At 39.6% G+C, this 22,401-nt stretch overlaps 1 protein-coding gene across 14 annotated transcripts in view; it reads left to right on the forward strand.

The window, feature by feature from the left end:
- Positions 1–22,401, forward strand: part of NCKAP5 (NCK associated protein 5) — a 588,547-nt gene that overhangs the window by 491,540 nt on the left and 74,606 nt on the right. For 13 of the 14 annotated variants that reach the window (XM_083404704.1, XM_083404705.1, XM_083404707.1 and 10 more), the window contains 5 exons: positions 5,598–5,702; positions 9,565–9,756; positions 11,283–15,049; positions 16,637–16,814; positions 20,477–20,555. In XM_083404704.1, the coding sequence (XP_083260830.1) occupies positions 5,598–5,702; positions 9,565–9,756; positions 11,283–15,049; positions 16,637–16,814; positions 20,477–20,555 (4,321 nt within the window). The remainder of the gene's footprint in view (positions 1–5,597; positions 5,703–9,564; positions 9,757–11,282; positions 15,050–16,636; positions 16,815–20,476; positions 20,556–22,401) is intronic. The other variant, XM_083404711.1, reaches the window with a different exon arrangement.

Below are 22,401 nucleotides of genomic sequence, written 5' to 3' on the forward strand. Positions count from 1 at the left end.
TGAGCCACACTTTCAGAACAAAAAAATTGGCACACCATTTTTTAAAATTGATAATAAATACATTGGAAAACAAAAACAAACCTCTAGCAAGTGCTTGACTTATAACATAAAACACAACTACTGATTAATATGATAGTGGACTATCCAGAAAGAATAAAACAATGCAGCTACGTAAGAACATGAATCATTCCCAAAATATAATATTGATTGTCCTTGAATCTTCCCACAGCACTTGCCATCCTCTCAAGCTACACCAGTGTGGTGCTTGGATAACCACTGCCTTAAGAGTACTGTGTACTCTGGTCCAATTCACTTGAATTAACCTGAAGAGGCAGCAGAGGCGTGATCTCTTTTATTGCTGATTGCCTACATTTCCACAGGGAAGCTAGTTACCATGCTTGAGAATCACAAGAGAATTTTAATAGGGGATGCTAATGACATTAGGCATAGTGAGGTGGTGGTGGGTGGAAGCAATGGTAAAGATTATACACCTGTGTGTGCCCAATGGCCTGTGCTGTCCCTACTCCAGACTACCCTGCTGACGTCAGGTGTGGTAGGGGATGCTGTCCCATCACCATTGCTGAAGTAAGGTTAAAGTTTCCAGTCCAGTCGGCATCTGTAAATAGACTAGGCACACCATCTTGTCCTGCTAGGCAGCAAAAGCCTTGGGCCAACTATGCACCTTTTGGTTGGGCTTTTGCCACTTACGAGTATTGCCAATGCATGATATAAGCTACAAGGCACTGAGTTCTCACTTAAATGTCAATTCTAGACTATATATGACTTCATACACAGTGTGTAAAAAATAATAGAATTAGAAACATTTTAAGTTTTAAAACAGCCACATCACAAGAGGTTATGTATTAACTAAAAGGAAACTCGTTTATTGTGCTTGGCCTAAAGCCTCCTTTATTCTCCTGAATTCTTGCTCAATAATCAATGTAACTTGGAATACATGTGTCTGGTGTGTAACATAAAAAGATGTATATTATTTTAAACGAAACCATAGAAAATGTCAATACTGGCCCACACCAAATCTTTACTGCAATGTGAAATGTGTGCCTCATCCCTGCTAACTCCTTAGGCTACAGTACTGTATGTCCTATTGAACTAAATGACATTACTTCTGAGTAGACATGTATTCGATTGAGCTGTTAGCTTTATTCACTTAAAAGTTTGGGCTTTTTGCCAAATTGTCCTTGTGACTAAGTAAGCTTTTCCTTTATCCTCCCACATGAACATAGTCTCATTTTTAAACTTCTCCTCAGAGCTTACCCACTCTGTCTCACTGTTCTCTTTCCCATTTTACTGCAATGCCTAGTGTCTCTGTTGACCTTTCCACTTTATCTAGACTCTGAGCAGGACCAGTAGTGTTGGCATGAAGCTGGCAAATCATTTATTTTCTCAAAGAAAACCCTTCAGAAGTGAGCATAAGGCTCCATATTTGACCTACAAACTCAACTGTGAATGAGGCAAAGCAGTCTCTAGTTGATTCCTAAGATGTTTTTGAAACAATTTTAACATAATTAGCAATGTTTTGTCACAAAACGTCCATTCCTATGTCTCACTGTGACTTCTCTGCTAGTGTACACATTTGTAAAATGTGGGTGACTAAGTCATAGTTGTTTACATTATACAACAGAAGTTTGGTGAAAAATAGGAAGGGGGCATGATAGGCCCTAGTACACAGGGGACTTTCTTCCAATGGTAATATGGGAAAACCACGATCTGATCTCTCAAATTCTTTTTCTCCTCTTAAAAGCAGGTGCAGGAGGGGTGAATTTGGATCAGGGTTGTAATGATATGGGAAAGCAGTTAACCCCTTCCCCCTCCATCTTTTCTATGATTTGAAATACCACTTCAGCTATCCTACAACTCCTTCACATTGTGCCCCATACCAATTTCAAGGGTAGTATTTCAAGTGGGGAAATGGTGCCAAGGGAAAGATTTAAACCCCTGCTCTCCAGCACTGCAAACCCAATCCAAACAGTTTTTAAGCAAAGGTAAGGAGGTTGGAAGGTCCAGTGATGGGTGTGTATTTAGATAAATCTTACTCAGAGCAGACCCACTGAAATTAATGTACCTAAGCTAGTCATGTTGGCATCTGTCAGTCTTGGGAGACAATGGAAAAGTGTGCTTCGATGGGTAAAGTCAAACCATTGGAAAGTTACAGCACCTGCTGTGGCTGTAGATACCGATACAGGAGAAACATGTTTTATTGCAGGTAAGCAGATAAAAGTGTCCGGTTCTGCTGCTGCTGATGCAGCATTGCGTTTCTTCTCTCTGCACTCTTCCCAATGGCCATTCCTCCTCTGGCCGCTGCTGTGGGTACATGACCTGTCTGTCTGTCTCCAGGCACTGTGATTCATGTCCATTAATTTCAGTGGTCTACTCTTGAGTAGGACTAGCAGTGAATACCACCCTTGGGGCAGGATTCAACTCATGAGTCCTGTCGACAGAAATCCTGCACAAGGACTTCCATTGATAATATGAGGCTTTCCACTGCTCCATGCCCCCCAGATTGTCTCAGGGGTGAAGGGACTCTCCCCCCATCCCCAGCAAAAAGAGGAGAAATTTTCAGAACACTCAATTGTAAGCTTTATAAGATATTTGGAAAACACATTAAATACGTTGAAAATAGTGAGTCCAAGCAAAGAATCAGACTTCCTGGAGCTACTTCTAACTTAATAGTCCAATGATCCTGATAAGTAATAAGGTGGTTTTACTACACATAAAATGCAGATATGATTGGGTTGCCATACGTCTAGGAAATCCCAGACATGTCCTTTCTTGGGGGGCCCATATGCCCTCCTGGGGGGATTTTTACAGTTTTAAGCAAATGTCTGGGATTTTTTTTTGGGGGGGGGGGGAGGTTAAAAAAAAAAATGTGTGCATGGGCGCCTTGGGTTCAGGCTACCTCTGTCTCGGATGACCTGGGATCTGTTTCTGGCTCTGGTGTGAGTGGCTTTGGCTTTGTTTCAGGCATAGGCTACTCAGGCTCAGGCCGGGGGCACAAAAAACAAGCTCAACAACTTTTACATCTAGAAGTAAGGAACCCTACAGTAGAATGTTGAGACAGAGTGTGTGGGAAAATGAATGTGTATATGGGCTCAACACCTACTGAATAACTGAAGAACAGATGCTTTTAAAAAATAAGTTTTAAAATAACCTACCTCACAGGGTTGCTGTGGGGTTTGGATGAGGAAGGGGAGAGCTATGTAAGCTACTTTGAGCTCTTTGGAGAAAAGTGGGGGATACTAGATAGATAGATAGATAGATAGATAGATAGATAGATAGATAGATAGATGTTACATTATAAAAGAAGGTAAATATTTAGAGTGAAATCATACTGAATGAAAAATTTTCATGGAAAACAAATTTAGGGTTGTATGTATCTCTCAAACAGCTATATCATTTCTGCTGGAACAAGGGTGGTGTCAGGTGACAGAGACTAAATAATGGAATGGAATATGAACAGTGAAATAAGCCCCCAATTAATATCTAGTGGTATTTAAGTCTTTAATTGGCCTTGAACTGAAGCCAGTTAGTGATGACCAATGTAGAACTATGAACTAAAGGACTTCATATTTAGATTTCCTCTAGCAGGGGTGAAAGGGTGAGTGAACAATATAGCTGACAGTTGTATTTATAATTATTTTATCTGCTTTTCTTAGAAAGGAACAGTGGTTATGCAACATTTTTATAAAAAAACAACAACAACCTGCCTCACTATAGCCTCTCCAGATTGCACTCCTGTTAGTACTTCAGATGCTTTTGTAGAGAAAACTCTTTCTGTTTTCCTATAAATGTATTTGTAGTCCTTGTCCCTCTTCAAGCAGAGGCACTGAATATGAGCCATAAAGGCTGTGCTCAGTGAGGGTCCTCACACATAGCAGTGGTGGGTGATTTGAAGATGCGTGAGTGTTTCTGCCAATAGATCTAAACTGGTCACTCGCTAACAGCTTGTCACTATGCAAGGAAATAGTCTTAGTGGAACATGTGCTTGATAGTTCCACTTTCTTCTTGGAGTTTGGACAAAATGCTTAACACAATGTCTCTGGAAAATGTACAGTATCTGTAGCAATTTGTACATTCTGTGATTCCACCGCAATGCAGGAAAAATGACAGAAAGTAGTAATGCGAGTGAATATGAACTTTCCCCCAAAATTCTCAGTAATCCTTTCCAAGCAAGTGTGTGTAGGTTTACAACCTACATAGCATTTGCTTGTTGAATGTGCATTCCTTATTTCTTGTTGCTCAAGACAGCTATAAACAATAGTGCAAGTACAAAACAGCGTAACATTAGGCTTGAGCTTTGTCTTCTAAACTGAACTCACCTTATCTTCCAGACCCCCAGCTAGATGTGAAAAGTGGAATGTTGTATTCAAATTTAGATGGCTCTGTGTATTTCTGAATAAAATACAAGTAAAGAAAAAACTCAAAAAGAAAAGCAAGACGAGTGAACATCATTAAAAACAGTTAAACCCAATTTTAACATTTTTACAAGCCAGCTTATTAACCAAAAGCCTGTCCAAATAAAAAAATGTTTTTGCCTGCTGGTGGAAGATCACCAGAGTCTAGGCCAGCCCAGCCTCTCCAGGGATTAGATGGTGGGACTCACCCCTTGGCCCTTTTGTAGTTACTAGCAGAAGCAAAATACATGGTGTAACTTGAGCACAGTACTCAAATTTGTTGGTTTTGCATTTTTTTCCAGGCTTCGCAATTCAGTAATTATTTATGCAGAATTTGATGTGAAATTTTTAATTTTTGTTAAATATAGAATTCACACAGCCCTGACTATATGACTGGCAAGAGAATATATATTACCAGGTTTGGAATCTTTTGAAGTTATCCAGCCAGGAGCCATGTTTACATAAATTGCAAAACTTATTGTATTTGCAATTAAAACAGACCAGGCTTAGCACTGACATAAAAACCTTAGTAATTAGTATACAGATTAATATGGGGAAATAACACCAGTTTAGCACTCCTTCCAAGCAAAACTGAAAGAATTGAGTATGTAATCGAACAGCATGTGAATTTTAATGCACAAAATCCTTTGAGTCCCTACCTCCCCGATGCAATTATTTTCTATTCACATTAATTGTTCCTAACAGATGACATTAATGACTTTGAGTTTAAATGTGTGCAAGGGAGGGCTTTGCAAGATCAATGTTGTTTGAAGTAGAGTCACTTTTATAATCATTTACCCAAGCTATAGCAACTGCTAAATAAAATAAAGTTAACCTGTTGATTGCTCAGTAAATGTTTAATATCATGCCTTATTATATTAGGCATCAGTGGCTATAGATAAATGCATTTTATTCCTATGAATGCATCATCGTTATGTACAAAGCTGTGGTAAGTAATCAAACATTGTAAGCTAAAAATGCCCTTACTTGTTCGTGCATTACCAACTCCATTTTATACTGTTAAGTTCTGGACTCAATGAACAGAGAAATTAGGACAAAGCTCTTTTACCTTAGGGTCTGTTTTCCCCTTGAATTTAACTGCAGCGGTTGGGATTTTCAAAATCGCTGATCTTCTGCATGCTTGTCAAATGGTTATGCTTTGGTCATTCTGTTATTTCCCCCCAGAAGCTTCATTCGCGCATCTTAGATCTGTCGTCTGGGGATTTCCTTTTAGAGGTAGAGAAGAACAGAAGTTTGATACCGCTGCAAAGTGCTGATGTTCAGGTTCATGTGAGTTTTCTTGAATTTGATTTCTTCATTTAGCACATTCTTATCTCTCCATGAAGTATGATTTAATGGAGGGGAGAGAGAGCAGGAACAAATAACACTCATCCTTGAACCTAAAACAGAGTGGAAGTAGAGATAACAACATTTTCTTCTCTTCTCTGAAGTTCACTATAATTTCCCAGGCTATATAGGAAATAAAAAAGTGCCCTCTTTGCAAAAAGGCATAAATCTTGGCAGTGTCCCCAAGATACCTTTTTGGGGTATTGATTACATCTCAAAGTTTCTGAGAAATGGTCAAGGAGCTTTTTATTAAAGCCGGTGCACTGTATCATTCATCCTTGTTTTATGATATATTATGTATGAACTGTTAAAAATTCATGGGCTCTGGGGAAAAAACCCCACCTTTTCAGATGGGCTTAGCTTTTGTGCTTATTTGGCAAAACTTTAACTAGTATGCCTTTCATTTTCATTGAAAAAGAAAAATGTAACTCAAAAACAAAAGTTGCATATAGGCAGAATTAAAGCAAATGAGAATGGAAGCATTCATTTTATGTTTAAATATAAAAATTCAACAAAAATGCAATTTGCTGAAGTATGATAAAGTGTTTCTAAATGGGGTGGGATGAGGAGAGAAGCAATTGTTCCAAAAGTTCAGAAAGATGTTAATGACCTACCATGCAATATGTAATTTAGCCTTCAGGTTAGATTATTCTAACTACCCAGTTTCATCCTGGCAATAGCTTGATTTAGACAATTGTCTTTTCTTCCTACTAACAATTATGTGTTTAAAATATAATCCCGCGCCAGCTTTTGTACTCTGATTTTATTAAAGTTGATGGTTTAAAACCCATGATTAGGGGAGGGGGAGTGCACTCATGAAAAGCAAATTAATAAACCAATGAACAAGTTAAATATATGTAATTAATGCCCCACAAGGGTGATCTTTGAGATCTTTTAAAGGAAATGTAAGAAAATGATTAGGATGCTGTTAGGAGGAAAATTCAGCCTCCGTAAAAAAAAAAAGCTGCTGCCATTTTAAATCTGCAATTTAAGAAGACATCCACTGTTGCATGGAATATTGTTCCAATGTTCCGGACTTGTCTTTAATGTGTGTGTATTATATTATCTTGCTTAGTCATTCTCTTTCTTTTTCTGAGATAAGAAAAGCTAGGTGTTGTTTTGTATCCCATCTGTTATATATCTATTCTATGTCTATAGAAAGGATGAAAATATCCCCTCTACTAGAAGAATCTGGGGGAGGTCATAAAGAGAAGTTGGGATCCAGTATTCATCTTCTCTAAACAATGCATGTTGCATGCATAGATGCATTTCATGCATGTACATCGAGACCTCAGTTTAAAAATAAGAGTTATCTGTTACCATAATCCTTTCCATTTTTACCCACAAGCAAATCCTTCTGTGTTCTATGGGTCTTTTTCTCACACAAATGAGGATACGATTTCACCCCTGCTCCTCCCATAATTGAGTGAAGAAATATTCTCTAGTTGATAGTTTGCATGACATTGGAGACCTTGGCAGATTGGACTGGACTCTACACGACTTCTGTCTTCATGTTCTGCTCACTATCCCTGCAGGTTGAAAGTTCCACTGAAGCAGATCTATGCCTTCAAACAGAAAGTCAGGGGGAAAGGTTCAAGCCTAACCTCCTCCCTGATATCTAGTTTTTCATATTTAGAAAATATTTTTTTATGGAAAAGCATTCAGCCATGTGATAACATCTCTGATTTAATGTCTGAAGTACTACAGTCCAGAAATACTGCTTGTGGGAACTGGGCTCATTACTTATCAATTCCTAACTCAACCAGTATTTTTGTGATTTGCCAAGATGTGGTTAGTTGTGATCTCAGAATGATTCTGAAAGTGTGTTGGAGCATTCAGATGCCACCCTTAGAAAGCCCATCTTGGATCTCGTAGTCTGTGATGGTTATTGACTGGTTGATTGCTAATATGCCATTTCTTCAGAATGTGATTGAAGAGGCTGTGGCAGAGCAACTGCAGACAATCTTGAATGGCACTGATTATCTAGATCCATTACAGTCAAATTTAGACCTGGTTTTGAGACTGAATTTGCCTTAGCCACAGTGATCAGGACAAGGGAAAAGCTTTTGATACCATTGACCATAGTGTTTTCTTAGACCAGTTCTGTGGGATGACAGTCAGGCACAGTTTGTGGTGGTTCTGATCCTTCCTGCAGGTTTGGCTCCAGAGAGTAGCATTGGGAAAATGCTCCTCAGCCCCTTGGCGTCTATGTTATGGGATGCTGCAGGGCACTATTTTTCCCTCAGTGCTTTTTATCATCTATATGAAGCCGTTGAGAATGTCATCAGAGAATCTGGAGCATGCTGATAACACACAGCTTTATTTCTCCGTAACATCTGAATCAGGAGTGGTTGTGCAGGCTCTAGACCATTGTCTGGCTACAGTGGTGAGCTAAATGAGCATCAATAAACTGATTTTAAACCCTTGATAAGACAGAGGCTGAGCATTGTAGCCTTTAGGTCAAGTGTCACTGTCATCACCCATGCATATTTCCTCCATTGCTCAATAGGCATGGAACGGTGAAGCCAATTTCATTCAAAACCTACAATCCTGAGGACTTCATGTCCAACATTTCCCCACAGTTGTCTATGAAGATTGAGATTCATATTTACACACAAGGCACCTTGAGTATTTTAGTCCATGACAAACCTGAGTGATTTTTCAGGATTGTGAGCATTCACCCCATCAACTCAGAATGGCACCTCTAAGGAAAGGGAAAGAAAAACATTTTAATGAAGAAGGGAATCCTAATTGTGCAGAAGATCCATTTGGGACTCTGGATTTAGGTTGTTTGTGTCTACTCTTAATGGGATAGAGAAGTATAAGCATCCACCTCCACAGCTTTCAGTTCTTGTTGTTGAGAAAAAGTGGTTTTGAGATTAATGAAATTTGTTGCAAAATGTCAAGGAAATGTAGTTTTGTTGTTATTGATAACTTATGCAATGCCTCTGCATAAGTTGAAAGAATTTCATAGCTGCATATTCATGAAGATTCTGAACTTTCAATAATATTTTGCCGTATTAGGAAGTAGAAGATTTGCCTGGAAAGAAATTAAATGCTTCCACAAACTCCAGCAAAGGTTTAATGTTTTTACTAAAGCACCACTCTCTTTCTTCATTATTCTCTTCCTTGAAGCTGGTATTTAGTCACAGCAGCTGAGATTGCATTTGGAGAGGGCCGATAACTACACAAGTACTAAAGGCAGCCATAAAGTGTCAATAAATAGCATAAGCAGGAGGCTTCAGCTGTCGGACGGTGACACAAAGATGGATTGTCCTGCATCAGAGACTTTCTTAGACAAAGCTTTGAACTAGATAGGAAACCAAAATTAGACTGTAATGGAGAGATTCCATTCTCCGTGGACATTCTGGTTGGGACACTAAATTAATTTACCTTGTCCACTTTGTAGGGCCTCATCTGTTACGTTGTGGGGATATAATGCACTTGTCAAGATGTTCTTGTACTGGCTTAACTTTGTTTCCAGTATCTTTCTGGAGCACATTGCTAATAAACACAGCATACTTCAAACAGACTGTCATTGAAAAGCCAGCTTGAATACTAGGGTGTGCATGTATTTTAATAATAATAATAATAATAATAATAATAATAAACTGGCAAGTTTCTAGATATTTTAATCTCATAATAGGTAAGAAATATGAGCACTGTGGTTTTAATATTCATTCAATAATTATTTATATCAGCATGAACAGCAAATGTGGGCTTCTGTTTTGTTTTCTTATATGAATGTGGTATGGAATTTTTTAACCCATAAAACATAGCAATCTCTCTCTTTTTCTTGTTTTAGGAATGTCAGCAGAATATCAGATCTGGAGTACCTGCCTTGAAGTGCCAGAGCCAGTTAAATATGACAGGGCCTCACCGAGTTTATCCTCGAAGCAGCTGCAGCAGCAGTGAGCTCTCTCTGTCAAGTGCCTGCAGTGAATATTCCAGTGGCTCCTCCTACACTTGGAATGATGGGAAGGCATGCAGTAAAAGGGTAATGAAATAGGTTCATTTATTGTCATCATCAAGATTATTTATGTGACACTTTTCCAAATAACAGTTCAAAGCAGCTCACAACACCAGCAAATAAACTATCAAAAACACACTTCATAAATATATATTTACATTCACAGTTGCAAATAGGCATCTGTGTGACAGGATGCTAGGTAAGATAGATCTTTGATCCGATCCAGCAAGCCTTTATGCTATTTTGTTCTTACTTTGTTGTTGGCATCAGTCTGTCTCAAGAGGCAATGGAGTGCACCTTTGGGGATGAAGTTGAACCACTGCATCAACAGCACCAAATTGACCTCCTCAGGGCACAAGCCTGGGCAGTGTGTAGGGAGGTCTTGGGCTGCCCAAACAACAAGACCCTCCTCTCAGCCTTGCTGATGTGGTCCAGAGGGAAGCAGAGCAATATGTTTGGCACCAGTTTAGCTGCAGGAGTTGCCAGGAGGAGGCGTACAAGGCGTCATCCAACCATCTTAGGGACTCCACTCCAGACTTGTGTTGCCTTTTCTTTGCCCAAATATATCCCACAAACAGCAGAGGTTTAGGGTCAGAGTTTTCCTTCTCCTTGATGGGCTATCTTTCCAAGTTACCTGAGCCCCCTCACTTGCCTCTACAATATGTGCAGAAACCGCCTTCTTGACCACTGGACCCACTATTGGTCTTGTCCACTCAATCCACCAGAGCCTGCCTTTACATGCAGGGGAAGTCCCTAACTCACTGAGGGTTTAAGATCCATTTGCTACCCTCACCTGGTTTAGCTGGCCAATCTACGCAATTTCCCAGGGTGTGGCCACTGTTGCATGCAGACAGCTTCTAGGAGCTACAGGTGAGAGCTGAGTACAGGGTGGGGACCAAAGGTGGAGGTACTAGCCCATTAGGAGCACAGTGTGTCCCCCACCAGAGGTACTACCCCTCTTGTTAACACTCCCCACACCTGTTCTTATTAATATTTACTGAAATATGAAATACACTGTAGGCACCTCCAGCAACAGAAGCAATCTTTTAGCTAGAGTCTACATTCCTAGGCCTCATGGAAATGGGCCAGATGGAGGCGCACAGGATGAGTTTAGTAGCTTATAATATTTTAAGATATTTGTATGTGATGCCACATAATTCGAACACAAAATTGACGAGAGCAACAAGGGAAGCCAACACAGTGCTCTCCAGATGTTGTTGGACTGCCAAATCCCTTCAGCCCCAACCAGCATAGCCAGTGGTTTTAGCTGATGGAAGATGTAGTCCCACAACATCTGGAGGGTTGCAGACCTTGATCCCTTGTATGCCAGGTCCTCTTTTTATTATAGCATTGTAACAGAACTATCTGTAGAAAAAAAATACTATAAAAACCATAGGCCTTCTCAAGCTCCACAGTGTGGCCATTTTAACATGGTTGTACAATGTACAACCATAGCAATGAGAGAGAAGTCACTAGCTCAACATTGTCCTTTTTTTTAGTAATGTTTGTTAATTTCTGTGGTAATAACTCTTTCTTACTTCTTTTAAAATCAGTCGTCAGTGAACTGGGATAAAAGAATAAGCATTGGTTCTTCGCTCCCCAGCAACCTTTCCAGTCCTGCTGATGATCTACCTCCAACTCGTATCAAGGAAAACCACATTTTGGAAGGGCTAAAGAAGTTACAGAAACGCAAAATATTACTTGAACCGCCTTCTTCTGTTATATCCAAATGGGGATACAAAGATTGCATGGACTCTAATGAAGGAATATACTCCCCTGGCATTAAGTGCAACAGTCATAAAGAAGAGGTACATTGCACACCAGAGGAAATGGGGGCCATTTGCATTGATCACCAGAAAAACTTTGTGTATGATTCAGATTCACATGAGGATGCGGATGATGAGTCTTCATCTTTAGCATTGCTGTATGAAGTACCGAGCAAAGACTGTAGGCACTATTGTAATAAATTAACTCACAGCGTTTCTGACAGCCTATTTGGTTGGGAGCCTGATAGAAAGCACTTGCCAGAAAGAGGTTCTTATTTTAATTCAAAAGAGAGACCTGAAAAACTGACTAGTTTTGTCAATGAATTTCAGTCAAAAGGAAAATCTTGCACAAATGTGAAGCTGCCTGTGTTGCAAATAGATAAAAGTCTTGCTAGCATAAGCTGGAGAGACCTTAATTTACACCTTTCAGATACTGATGACAATGAAATCCTGGACGAATTACATATAGAAAGCAGTGATGAAAAAAGCCCATCAGATTTGTCATTAACTCCTTTTGTTGACAAGCACACAGAGAATTCTGATGTGCGTGTAAAGAAGGAAAATTGCCAGCATGTATCTTCAGAAAAAGAAGCAAGTCAGGTACTCACTCACTCGGGCATTAGGCCAAAGGCATGTAATTTCATTAAGCAACAAAAAGTTATAAAGAAGACTTCTTCAGAAGAATGCATTACTGTTATATTTGATGCTGAAGATGGCAAACCTATTGAATTCAGTTCACATCAATCTGGAGTTGTCACTGTAACTAGAAATGAAATTTCAATCAACCACTCATGTACTGGGCCCAATGCAGAATACACTGAATGTTTACCTCAGGGAATAGTTAATTTCCAAAAAGCAATGGAAGCTAAGAACTACAGCATTTTGCAAGCACCTGATAATGAAATTGAGAGAAAGACTCTCCCAAATAACTTAGAGAATGAGCATGCAGTTGACCCTACTACATGCAACAGTCAGTCTCCTTTACTCCCCAAAAGACCCATGTTTCACAACATCCCACAGCAAAAGCTAATGAAGCCAGTTTGCAGTATTTCTTCCAAGCCTAGGTCTCCATCTTGTATGCAGGCAGGTAGTAACCAAAACCAAAAATTGACAAAAATTCCGAGCAGAGATAAGTTCTCGCCACAAAAAACAAATATCACAGTGAATGAATATTCCACTAGCACCTCATCACACTGTCCTATGACACTGGAGAAATCTGTAAGATGTTCAAGATTCAAAAAAGTGCAGAGTCCCACTAAGAATACTGATTCAAAAGTAGATTTGCTTATTTCAAGGGTGTACCCTCTGCAAAATTCTAAAATGCTTGACAGAAAAGATTGGCCCAAGAATCAGGTCCCAGAATCAACTTCATTGCCTCAACATCTTATAGAGTCAATTGACTGTGAAGAACCACCTACTAGAGATATCCATTGTGATTTGCCTGCTGTAGAAGCTAGATCTCCATCACCACCACCTCCTCCAGGCAGGTCAACGTCACTATTGATAAGACCAAACTATGAATATTCACCACCTGTACCCAATAAACCAGGAGCAAGCATTCCCAGTGAGACAGTAAAAAGTCCAGTCATGTCACCACTGAAAACGGCCTCAATGTCCATTTTTCATAATGTGCATAGAATGCCAACTAACAAGCTCCCTTCAACACCTAAAGTCAAATTAAATCACTTCAATGAGAAAGGAGAGGTGTTTACACAAAGCAAATGCATATCAGAGCAACCCTCCACAATGTGCCAAGTCATTCCCAAAGTGTTTACAAAGAAAGTTCCTCCTAAAACCTCAAACCAATCAGTATCCTGCAATAATATAGAACGTAATTCCAAGGATGTGTCCCCAGACTTCACGTCACAAGATACAGATCTAATGCAAAATGGACTACTGCCTAAGGACACTGAAGTACCTCAGAAAAATAAATTTCCAAACAGATTCTCCACATCACCAGATTGTCAGCCAGCAATGATTGGGAAACCTTTTCTGCCTCAGATTAATCACTCCCCATTATCACTGTTGTCTCAGGGAAGTGATGCTGGAAACATACCAGAAAAGAGTCTGAAACCACATCTGCCTGTAGGACTTAAACTACTCATAAAATCTCCTCAGCTTCTCAGAAAGAGTTCCACTATACCAGGGAAGCAGGAAAAAGACAGTATGAATGCAGCCTCCAAAAGCTGTGTGAATTCATCCAAACGGAGGCAGGGTGAATCTTTAGCTCAAACCACCATAGACGTAGCTGACACTGAATTAAGGAGTGCTGAGAATGGAATAAAAGAAAGTTTTGCAGGGGATGTTGGTATGAATCCAGCTTCCTCTGTTTCACCTGAGACTTGCTGCTTAATAGAACGAGGAGATGGGTTGGAAAACAGGTTAGTTAAGAGATCTATTTCTTCTAGTAGTAAGGCATACTTGAAGCCTGCTCTTGGTATGAATGGAGCAAAGGCCCGAAGTCAAAGTTTCAGTATTCACACAGGAGAAAAGTCACCTATACCTTCCACAGAAGGGTTAGGAAAAGTTCGGACCCAGATCATAACAAACACATCCGAAAGAGGGAATTCTTTAACGAGGCAGAACTCTGCTGTGGAAGGATTACAAATCAGAGCTGTTCCTGGTTCAGCAGTGATGTCAGATATGGTTTCAAACACGACAAAAGTTCCAGAAGCTTCTTATTCTAGACAGGGTTCTTCTGCAAGCATGAGTAGTTCCAGCAGTCAAGTTGGTAGCCCAAGCAAACTACCATTCCATATGTCTCCGAAGGGGGATTTATTCTGCAGCATTTCAAAAACTGAGGACAACAAATCACCATCTCAGAGAGATGTCCAAAGTAAATCTTTCCATGATGAAAAGGCCAGCGAAATTTCAAAGCATCAACCAGTAAGCAAAAAAAGTGTTACACAAGCAGAAATGGCATTGGAGTCATCAACTAGTATTTCATCAGAACAAATTTTGCCACTTCAGAAAAATCTGGACAGCACACAATCTCCTCATAAACATGAAGTAGGCAAGGTAGTATTGCAAGAAGCCTGCATAAAGGCATCTGAAGCCTTGGAGAAGGTTTCAGCTTCATCTGTTTTACAGCCCACGATAGAAGAAAAAGTCATGTTGTGCATCCAGGAAAATATGCAGAAGGAACAAGGGCAGAGCAAATGCCCTACCACTGAGACTAAACAAAAGAGTGGTGGGCCTTCTATTGCTAGCTGGTTTGGTTTTCGAAAGAGTAAGCTCCCAGCCTTGAGTGGTAGAAAAGCTGATGTTTCTAAAGTAAAAATAGAAAAGAAAGAGCCGAAGGGTTTAGCTTTTGGAAGCAAGCAAGCAAAATCGGAAAAAAGAAAAGACAAAAAGAAGACTGAACAGCACTGTGAAGCAGAAAACGAGATAAATAAGAAAACTCTGAATTGTGGTATTTTAGACAGTGTTCCAAAAGGGAAAAAAATGACAAAAGCCACACACAATAACCTCAGCCAAACTGGGTGCGAACAAAAGAACAGCTCTGCCACCACACACTCAGGAAAAGACAGCTTTATGAAAGAGCTTTTACACAGGTAAGGTTTTTGGAAATGTAGATTGAGATATAGATATTGTGAAGGCATGTAGATTTCATTTCATTCAAACTCCTATCTTAGTTTCTTTAGTAGGAAAGCACAAAGAACACACTTTACTATGCCACAATCAAGCATGCCCTCGCAATATGTACAATGTGGCTGTTTTCTCTTTCCAAACAGCATCCCTTTTCATCCCTTTTACTATGGCACATCACAAGCTGCTATATAAAATCCTGCTGACATTAAAAAGTAACTTGCAAGGAGCACCCAGTAGCTGGAAGCACCTTGCAATGAGCATGTAAGCTGTTCATCCCCCAAAAAACACAACCCCACAAACTTTCCACAAATTGACTCTCATTTGTCTCTAGATTCCAGCTGTAGATGAGGAGCCCTGTAACACCCTTTATGGCCTAGCATCTGCACAGCTTTCTCCATGTCTCGTCAATCCCAGGGATTTGACTGGTGATGACACAAGGGAGAGCTTGCTTTCTGGTAGCACTTGGGATATGAAGCTCCTTCCTTAGTGAGATTAGCTCAGCTCCCACTTTAGCAGCATTTTTATACCACCTCAGTACTACCACCCAGCTCCACAGGATTTCAGCAGACCAATGGTTTGTTTAAATTGTCTCTTTTCTCGTGGTATCTTCTTCTATTATTTAGTCTACTTTGTTGATTATTATTTGCTTTTTAGTTATTCTGTCTGTCTGGTTTTCATTGCAGCTACTTGGGCTGACACCCGTGAGGTAGAAAATTAGGATATAGAACATAAAATGAATAAATCATTTCAAGATTCTGGATAACTGGATACACCATACCTGTAAAATGATCATTCCTTTTGTGAAAAATCAGACAATATTAGGATGTCAGAGAGTAGGATGTCAAGGAGCCTAGACTTTTTCGTGGCATACTATTTTTATAGCAAGAGAGCTTTTTAAAAGCATATGGCCATGCATTCAGAATTGAAACCCCTCTACTACCACCTGCCTCCTAGAATAGCATAGCCCAGTAAAAACTATACCACATGGCTGCTCCGATCATTTGTATCTGCTCTTTGTTAACCAGGTCAGTGGGCTCTGAAATTAAAGAATAGAAAGACTTATAAAAGCTAATACAAATATTAAGCCATAGAAGGTTGTGTGTTTTTTTCTAGGAAAAAACCCTGTAGGCATAGCAGTATGGGAGGAAATGCATTGCCTGGTTTTGTTTTGTTTTGTTTTTAAGGTCTTCTAAAATTTGCTATTGTTAATTGTTAGTAAATACATACAGCAACCAACCAGAATTAAGTGCATTTATGGCCACCTTAGACCACAAAGACATTCAGCAATAATGGTTCAGTGTGTTTTCCAATTTGCCTCCCAGTCATAGAAAATTTAAAATAAATCATTATATGTTGAAAGACTAAATTGATATAGTACCTGAAATTGCAAGTGACAGATTTGATCAAGGCTAGTTAGAAACATTTATCACTCACAGGTCTACGGGGAGAAAGATGCAGGGAGGTTACGTTAAACATTAAAGGAATGGTGAAAGTAGAGTGATTGAAGAAGGGCAATGTAATTTATCAGAGGAATCACTTTCCACCTACAGAGTTGATAAGAAAGCAGCCCAGCCGACAGAAAGTGGATCACATAATGTTTCCTACAGGAGCGTGTCGAAGGGCGGCTCCCAGGGCTCTTCTCTTCCCAACAACTCTGTCGGCACTCAAGGAAACCAGAAGAAAACCAGCAAAACAAAGGCTGATATGGAAATACCAAATGATGCAGTGGTACGTAACAAGGCCCTGCTGTCCTTAATGTTTACTTTCCCCCCATACTGTTACTGCTCCAACACAGGGTAGAAATATGCTTGTCATTGCTGGGGAACGATGGATTAATGTCAGCATCTGATGGCCTGATTAGGGAATCCGATTATACTAATGCCCATAGCTGTCATTTGATGGAAACATATTCAGCCTTTTTTATGGCAATTTGCACTTGGTTACCTGTACTTTCAAGCCCACTTCAAGGTCCTAGTTTTCACCTTTTCAGTTGTTCCATGGCTTGAGACCCACATGTCCCCAGACATTCCTTCTGGATATATCAACTACCCTGCTGGTTGTTCCCTGAAAACTAAGCCTTGCTTCATATCCTTCACTCTGTGATATAAGGCCTTCCATATCTAGAAGTAAGGTACTTTGTAGTAGTGGCCTATTCTTGGAGCATACAGGACCTGGAGATGCCAGGGTTGGAACTAAGACCTGCCACTTGCAAAACAAGTGCTCTACCATTGATCTGTAGCCTTTCTTCTACCACCACACTGCCCCACACACCAGGACCCCAATCTGAATCAGGTCCCCAGCACTGGCAGTTTGTGTGGGGTGGGAAAACTTTGTATTGGATGTCACATCTGGGTTAGCCCTAAGAACACCATTGGACAGTTGTTTCTTTTAAGCTTCTTCTGTTATTGCTCTGAAAAAAGGAAAAGGTGAGTGATTAACATCCCGTGCATGCTGCTGCGTTCTACGAGGAAGCTTGAATTGTGAAGTAATTACATATTTCTCAGGGATATATTCTAAAGGTAAAACACATTTTCAAAGCCCTTCATGATGGGAATTGAAAAATCTATTAGCTCAGTATTGATGTTTAGGGTGCTTAAGGTTAAAAGTATCAGTGGCTAGCTCTCAACGTCAGGCAAATGTCTGCAAGCGTTTGTGCTTCCATGTAAAGCAAGCTTTAACTAGAAGATATACAAGGTCATTTGTTAAAAACATCTCAGAACCTGCATTCTGAATCCATATGCTTTGGGAAACTTTTTCTATCTCCCCTCCCCCTCTCCCCCCTTTCCCCTCTCCCCCTTTCTGTAGCATGTAGCTTCTATAGTATCATCTTTTCTTTGAAAATGTAGATGTCCCCTGCATTATAAAACCACAAATTATAAGCATATCTAAGTCTGCCCTTGTAATGTCACTGAAAGGAATGAGAGAGAATGAAAGTCTGGAAATGTGCAATATGCAGGAAATTCAATCCAACTGATCTAGAACTTTGATAGCAAAGCAGAGCCCCTTATCACAGCCACTCAATTTAACTATGCCCCATTTAATATGGTGCTGACAGCTTAGGGTATATCTTCACTGTACAGAAGTATTTTTTTTAAGCATGCTGCTTTTACAATTTCTTTTTTAACTTCCTTATTATTGTCTAATGGCACAGTAATTTGCAGAAGTTTTTGTCTCATTTTGTGAAGTCTTTGCAAATGTAACAATAATAGCCATTTAGGACTTTAAGTATATCTTCAAGAAACACACTTCATTTTATCGGGCAAGTACAAAGATTGTTCTGAATCTACATAAATAATGAAGAAATGTTAATTTTTTTCTCTTTAACTTCTAAGGACAAATTAGTCACGCTGCAAAGGCATTACCTTTTCCTTCTCCAGACTGCACTTTGTTAAGCTGAAAATCAAAGTGTTATTAGGACATTGTTTTTGAAGATTGGATTATATTATATGCTACATCTTTGTGGGTTTTTCAATACTTGATTTTATTCTGTAAATGAAATAGCTTGCATTACCATGTTGAAGCCATTTGGGTTGAAAGAAAAATGAGTGCCTATAATCTGTGTTTTGGAATCTGTTGTGTGTGATTTTTTTAATAACGACAGAATTGTGGGGAATTTCAGTTTGTCCTCTAAACTTGGTACTACTCAATCTCATTTAAAATGCCTATATTTTTTCCTGGTCTTCATGTCTTTTTCTCCCTTTACTGGCTTCTCACTTTGAATCACATTGCAGAGAATTCAGTAAAAAAAGATAGCTGTGATTGAAAACACTAGCATGTGGTAGAATTTCCCATTGTGCATTCTTTTTTCCCTAAAAAAGGAGGGGGGGACATGCCTTTTTGAGAAAAACAGCACAAACCTTTTCAAAAGCCCTGAGCAGAGATGATTTCTTTTTCTTTTTACACTGTAACAATGCAAGGTACATTTAGAGATGAGGGTCAAACCAGTAACTAACACTTGCAAAAGTTGATAAAGAATGCATGCCTTAAATTTCATCTGAATGGAAAAATCAAATGTGCCTTTTACATTTAATGCTCCTCTAAAGTGGGTTTTCAAAAGTGTATCTTTCATGCGCCATAGAATTAAGTCTTTTCTTTTTCAGCATGTTAATTAAAGGCTTAGGGTTCTATTATGCCATCACTTAAACACTTATCTCAGACTGTGGTTTCCTGGCGATTTTTATATACATTTTTAAGAAAAACATGTTCCATTAGCATCGTTGGAACAGATCGTTTGCGCAGGGTGTGCAAAACAAGGACTTTGCTGGAAATCTTGCTCATTTGCTTACATAAATAGCCCCATTTCGAACCTAACCATTGAGTATTTTGTAAAAAACAGGAAAGATTCTATGCTCCCCCAAACTAAAGCCAATGTGGTTTTAGTTTTTATGTGCTTACCACAGCCAAGGTGGAAAAGCACCTTGGGAAGCCAGGTGTGTGAGAGTAGAATATCAGACTGCCATAATGAAAGCATTGTTGCTTGAGTTAGAACTGAGCCACATTGTTGAAGCTAATATGGTACAATGGGAAGGGCACAATGGATTGCTGTGCTCATTCTTTCTTCCCATATTTTTACCTTGGGTGTCAAAGTATTTAAATTGCCCATGCACCTTTAAACCACTGGTTGACAAAGTAGTATCTAAGGCAGCAAACCAGTTATCAGTGAAAGATAGTGTTGGTAGCTGAGTGGAGAAATGGAGTGGAGAGTTCTTAACCTTTTTTCTTTCAATAGCTTTTCAATTCAAAATCTGTTTCAGCCCAGGTGGTAGTGACAGCGGAGGTGGCAGTTCATTTTATTTATATAGATGTGGAAAAGATGCCAGAATTATGTGACTGCAGCACTGAATGAACATACCATGTCACACATTAATTTTATTTCCTCAGTTCTTTAACATAAATTAATAAGATACAACATTTGAGGAGGAAGAAAAATACAAGATCATGAGAACTTAATGCATTTCTTTAATCTTATAAAAATAAATATTACTTTATCTTTTTGAGAAATTGTATCACTTTGTTGTTTAGTCATTTAGTCCGTGTCTGACTCTTCATGACCCCATGGACCAGAGCGCGCCAGGCATTCCTGTCTTCCACTGCCTCCCACAGTTTGGTCAAACTCAAGTTTGTAACTTTGCACAAAGACTTAATTTTTCTTGCCAGTTGCATCGTATTGTTCTTAGCAAAGCATCTAGAAACAATTTAAATGTCATTCATAATAGGACGCAGTGCAAGCTGGTACTATGTGGGAGTTGCATTAAGGTGGATAGTAAAGGGTGATAGCAGAGATACTAAAAGTTTAACAGATTTGTTTTGAAATACACGGTTTTTGTTCTGTTAAAAGAGAGATATGTAAGCAGTTATAATTACTGTCGTCCCCCCCCCTTACAACGCAGATCAAAGTGGTAACAGAAAACTTCCAAGAAGATGAAGAGAACGCCATCGCTGACTCAACTTGTCAAAGCCACTTAATAGGTAACATCAACAAAAAAATTTAAATGTTGTAATTTGTGGCTTAGATTCTCTTAGTACATTATGTAGTCTGTGCAATTGAACAGAGTTATGTACAATTAATCCCATTGAATCACACTAGACTAAAGGTAAAACTGGATGAGTCTCTTCTCTATATATTTTAGCAGGCAGCATTGGGGGATCATGCCAAAGATCTTACTCAGCCAGCAGCCTGTACTTGCAGTGGCCTGATATCTGTTCGAATAGGAACAAGATACTTCTCCTTCAATGGCTCAGTACAGAAATTAATGTAATCATATATTGGGGATCGGAAATATGCCATAAGCACAAATATTCTACCTCTACATTCTAGTTCCATCATGCCTTTCCTTGTTTGCCTAAGTGTAAACTGTGGTTTACACTTAGGCAAACACTCATCAGAAATGCCTTTAAACCATAATCATCTACTTTTCTTCATTCAAATCATATTTCTTTTCAGTGAGAAATTTATTACCTTAATGCAGGTAGCTTTACCATCTGTAGAAATGTTATGAACAGTCTTCTAAATAGCCATACTTCCTGGCTACACTGCTATCCTTCACCCTGATTTTTAGTGCTATGTTATTTGTGCATCATTGTAGCAGTGCATTTGGAACATACCAGTTTACCAAGTTGGATGCTATATGCCAGCGATGGGAACCTCCAGCTCATGTGGCTAATTAGTCTCTGCAGGCCTTCTCATTTGTCCTATCAGTTTATTTTGGCCAGACCACAGCTACCTACCCTACACCTGACATTGTATATAATGTGTGCTGGGGGACAGGTAAAGTCACAGCTGGTCCAAAAGGGGAATGTGCAGGCACCGTCAGTCAGCTGAATGTCAGGGCTTCAAAGCGCAGCCCAGGGCTCTCTGCAAGCACCGAGGGTCAGTTGGTGGTCGGGGCTTGAAAAGAGTGCTACACAGCCAAAACAGTGACAATCATCTGGGATCAGGAACTGCCTAGCGCTGATGAGGGGACTGGAGAAAACAGCTTGTATTCAGAGCTCTTCTTCCAATGCTCTGAATACTAGTTGCATTCTGAGGGGCTTCAAAGGACCTCTCTGTGACCAAGGATCAGCTGTTTTGAAGGCAAGTTCCCAGCACCGATCAGGCGACTGGCAGGTGGGTGTTCTTGTCGCCTATCAAATTGGGCGACAGAGGATAGCGGAGATAAAGATCTGGCCTTCCAGCCAGATCCAGTTCCCCACCCTGGTTATGTGCACTCCAAGATGAATCATCAGTAGAGGAAAGGTTCATGGGAATATAAATTAGGATGTTGAATAGTATTGTCAAATGTAAGAACAGAAAATGATTGCATATACTATGCTGCTTATATATTTCTAATACTATTTACAGAACTATTTAGCATGATTGACATCAGAGAATAAATTATCATTATTATTTATTACATTTGTATACTACCCTTCATCTGAAGATCACAGGGCAGTTCACAACATAAAAATAAAAGATGAGAACACAAAACACATAATAAAACGAAAGCAAAAAACCCAAAACCATTAACTATTAAACCATTAAACACATTTAAAGGGTCATATAAGGTTAATCAGCCAAAGGCTTGGTTTTTGGCTGGTGTCTAAAGATAGGTAATGAAGATGCCAGGCAAGCCTCCCTAGGGAGAGCATTCCACAAATGGTGAGCCACTGCAGAAAAGGCCCATTCCCTCTGGACCTCTCACAGAGGAGACACATGAAGAAGGCCTCAGGTGATCAATGCAGGGTACAGGTTGGTTCATATGGGGAGAAGTGGTTCTTGAGGTGTTGTGGTCTTGAGCTGTACAAGGTTTTATAGGTCAAAACCAGCACCTTGAAT

This window comes from Podarcis tiliguerta, assembly GCF_965153285.1.
Source record: "Podarcis tiliguerta genome assembly, chromosome: 1".
In the NCBI taxonomy this organism is placed as follows: Eukaryota; Metazoa; Chordata; class Lepidosauria; order Squamata; family Lacertidae; genus Podarcis; species Podarcis tiliguerta.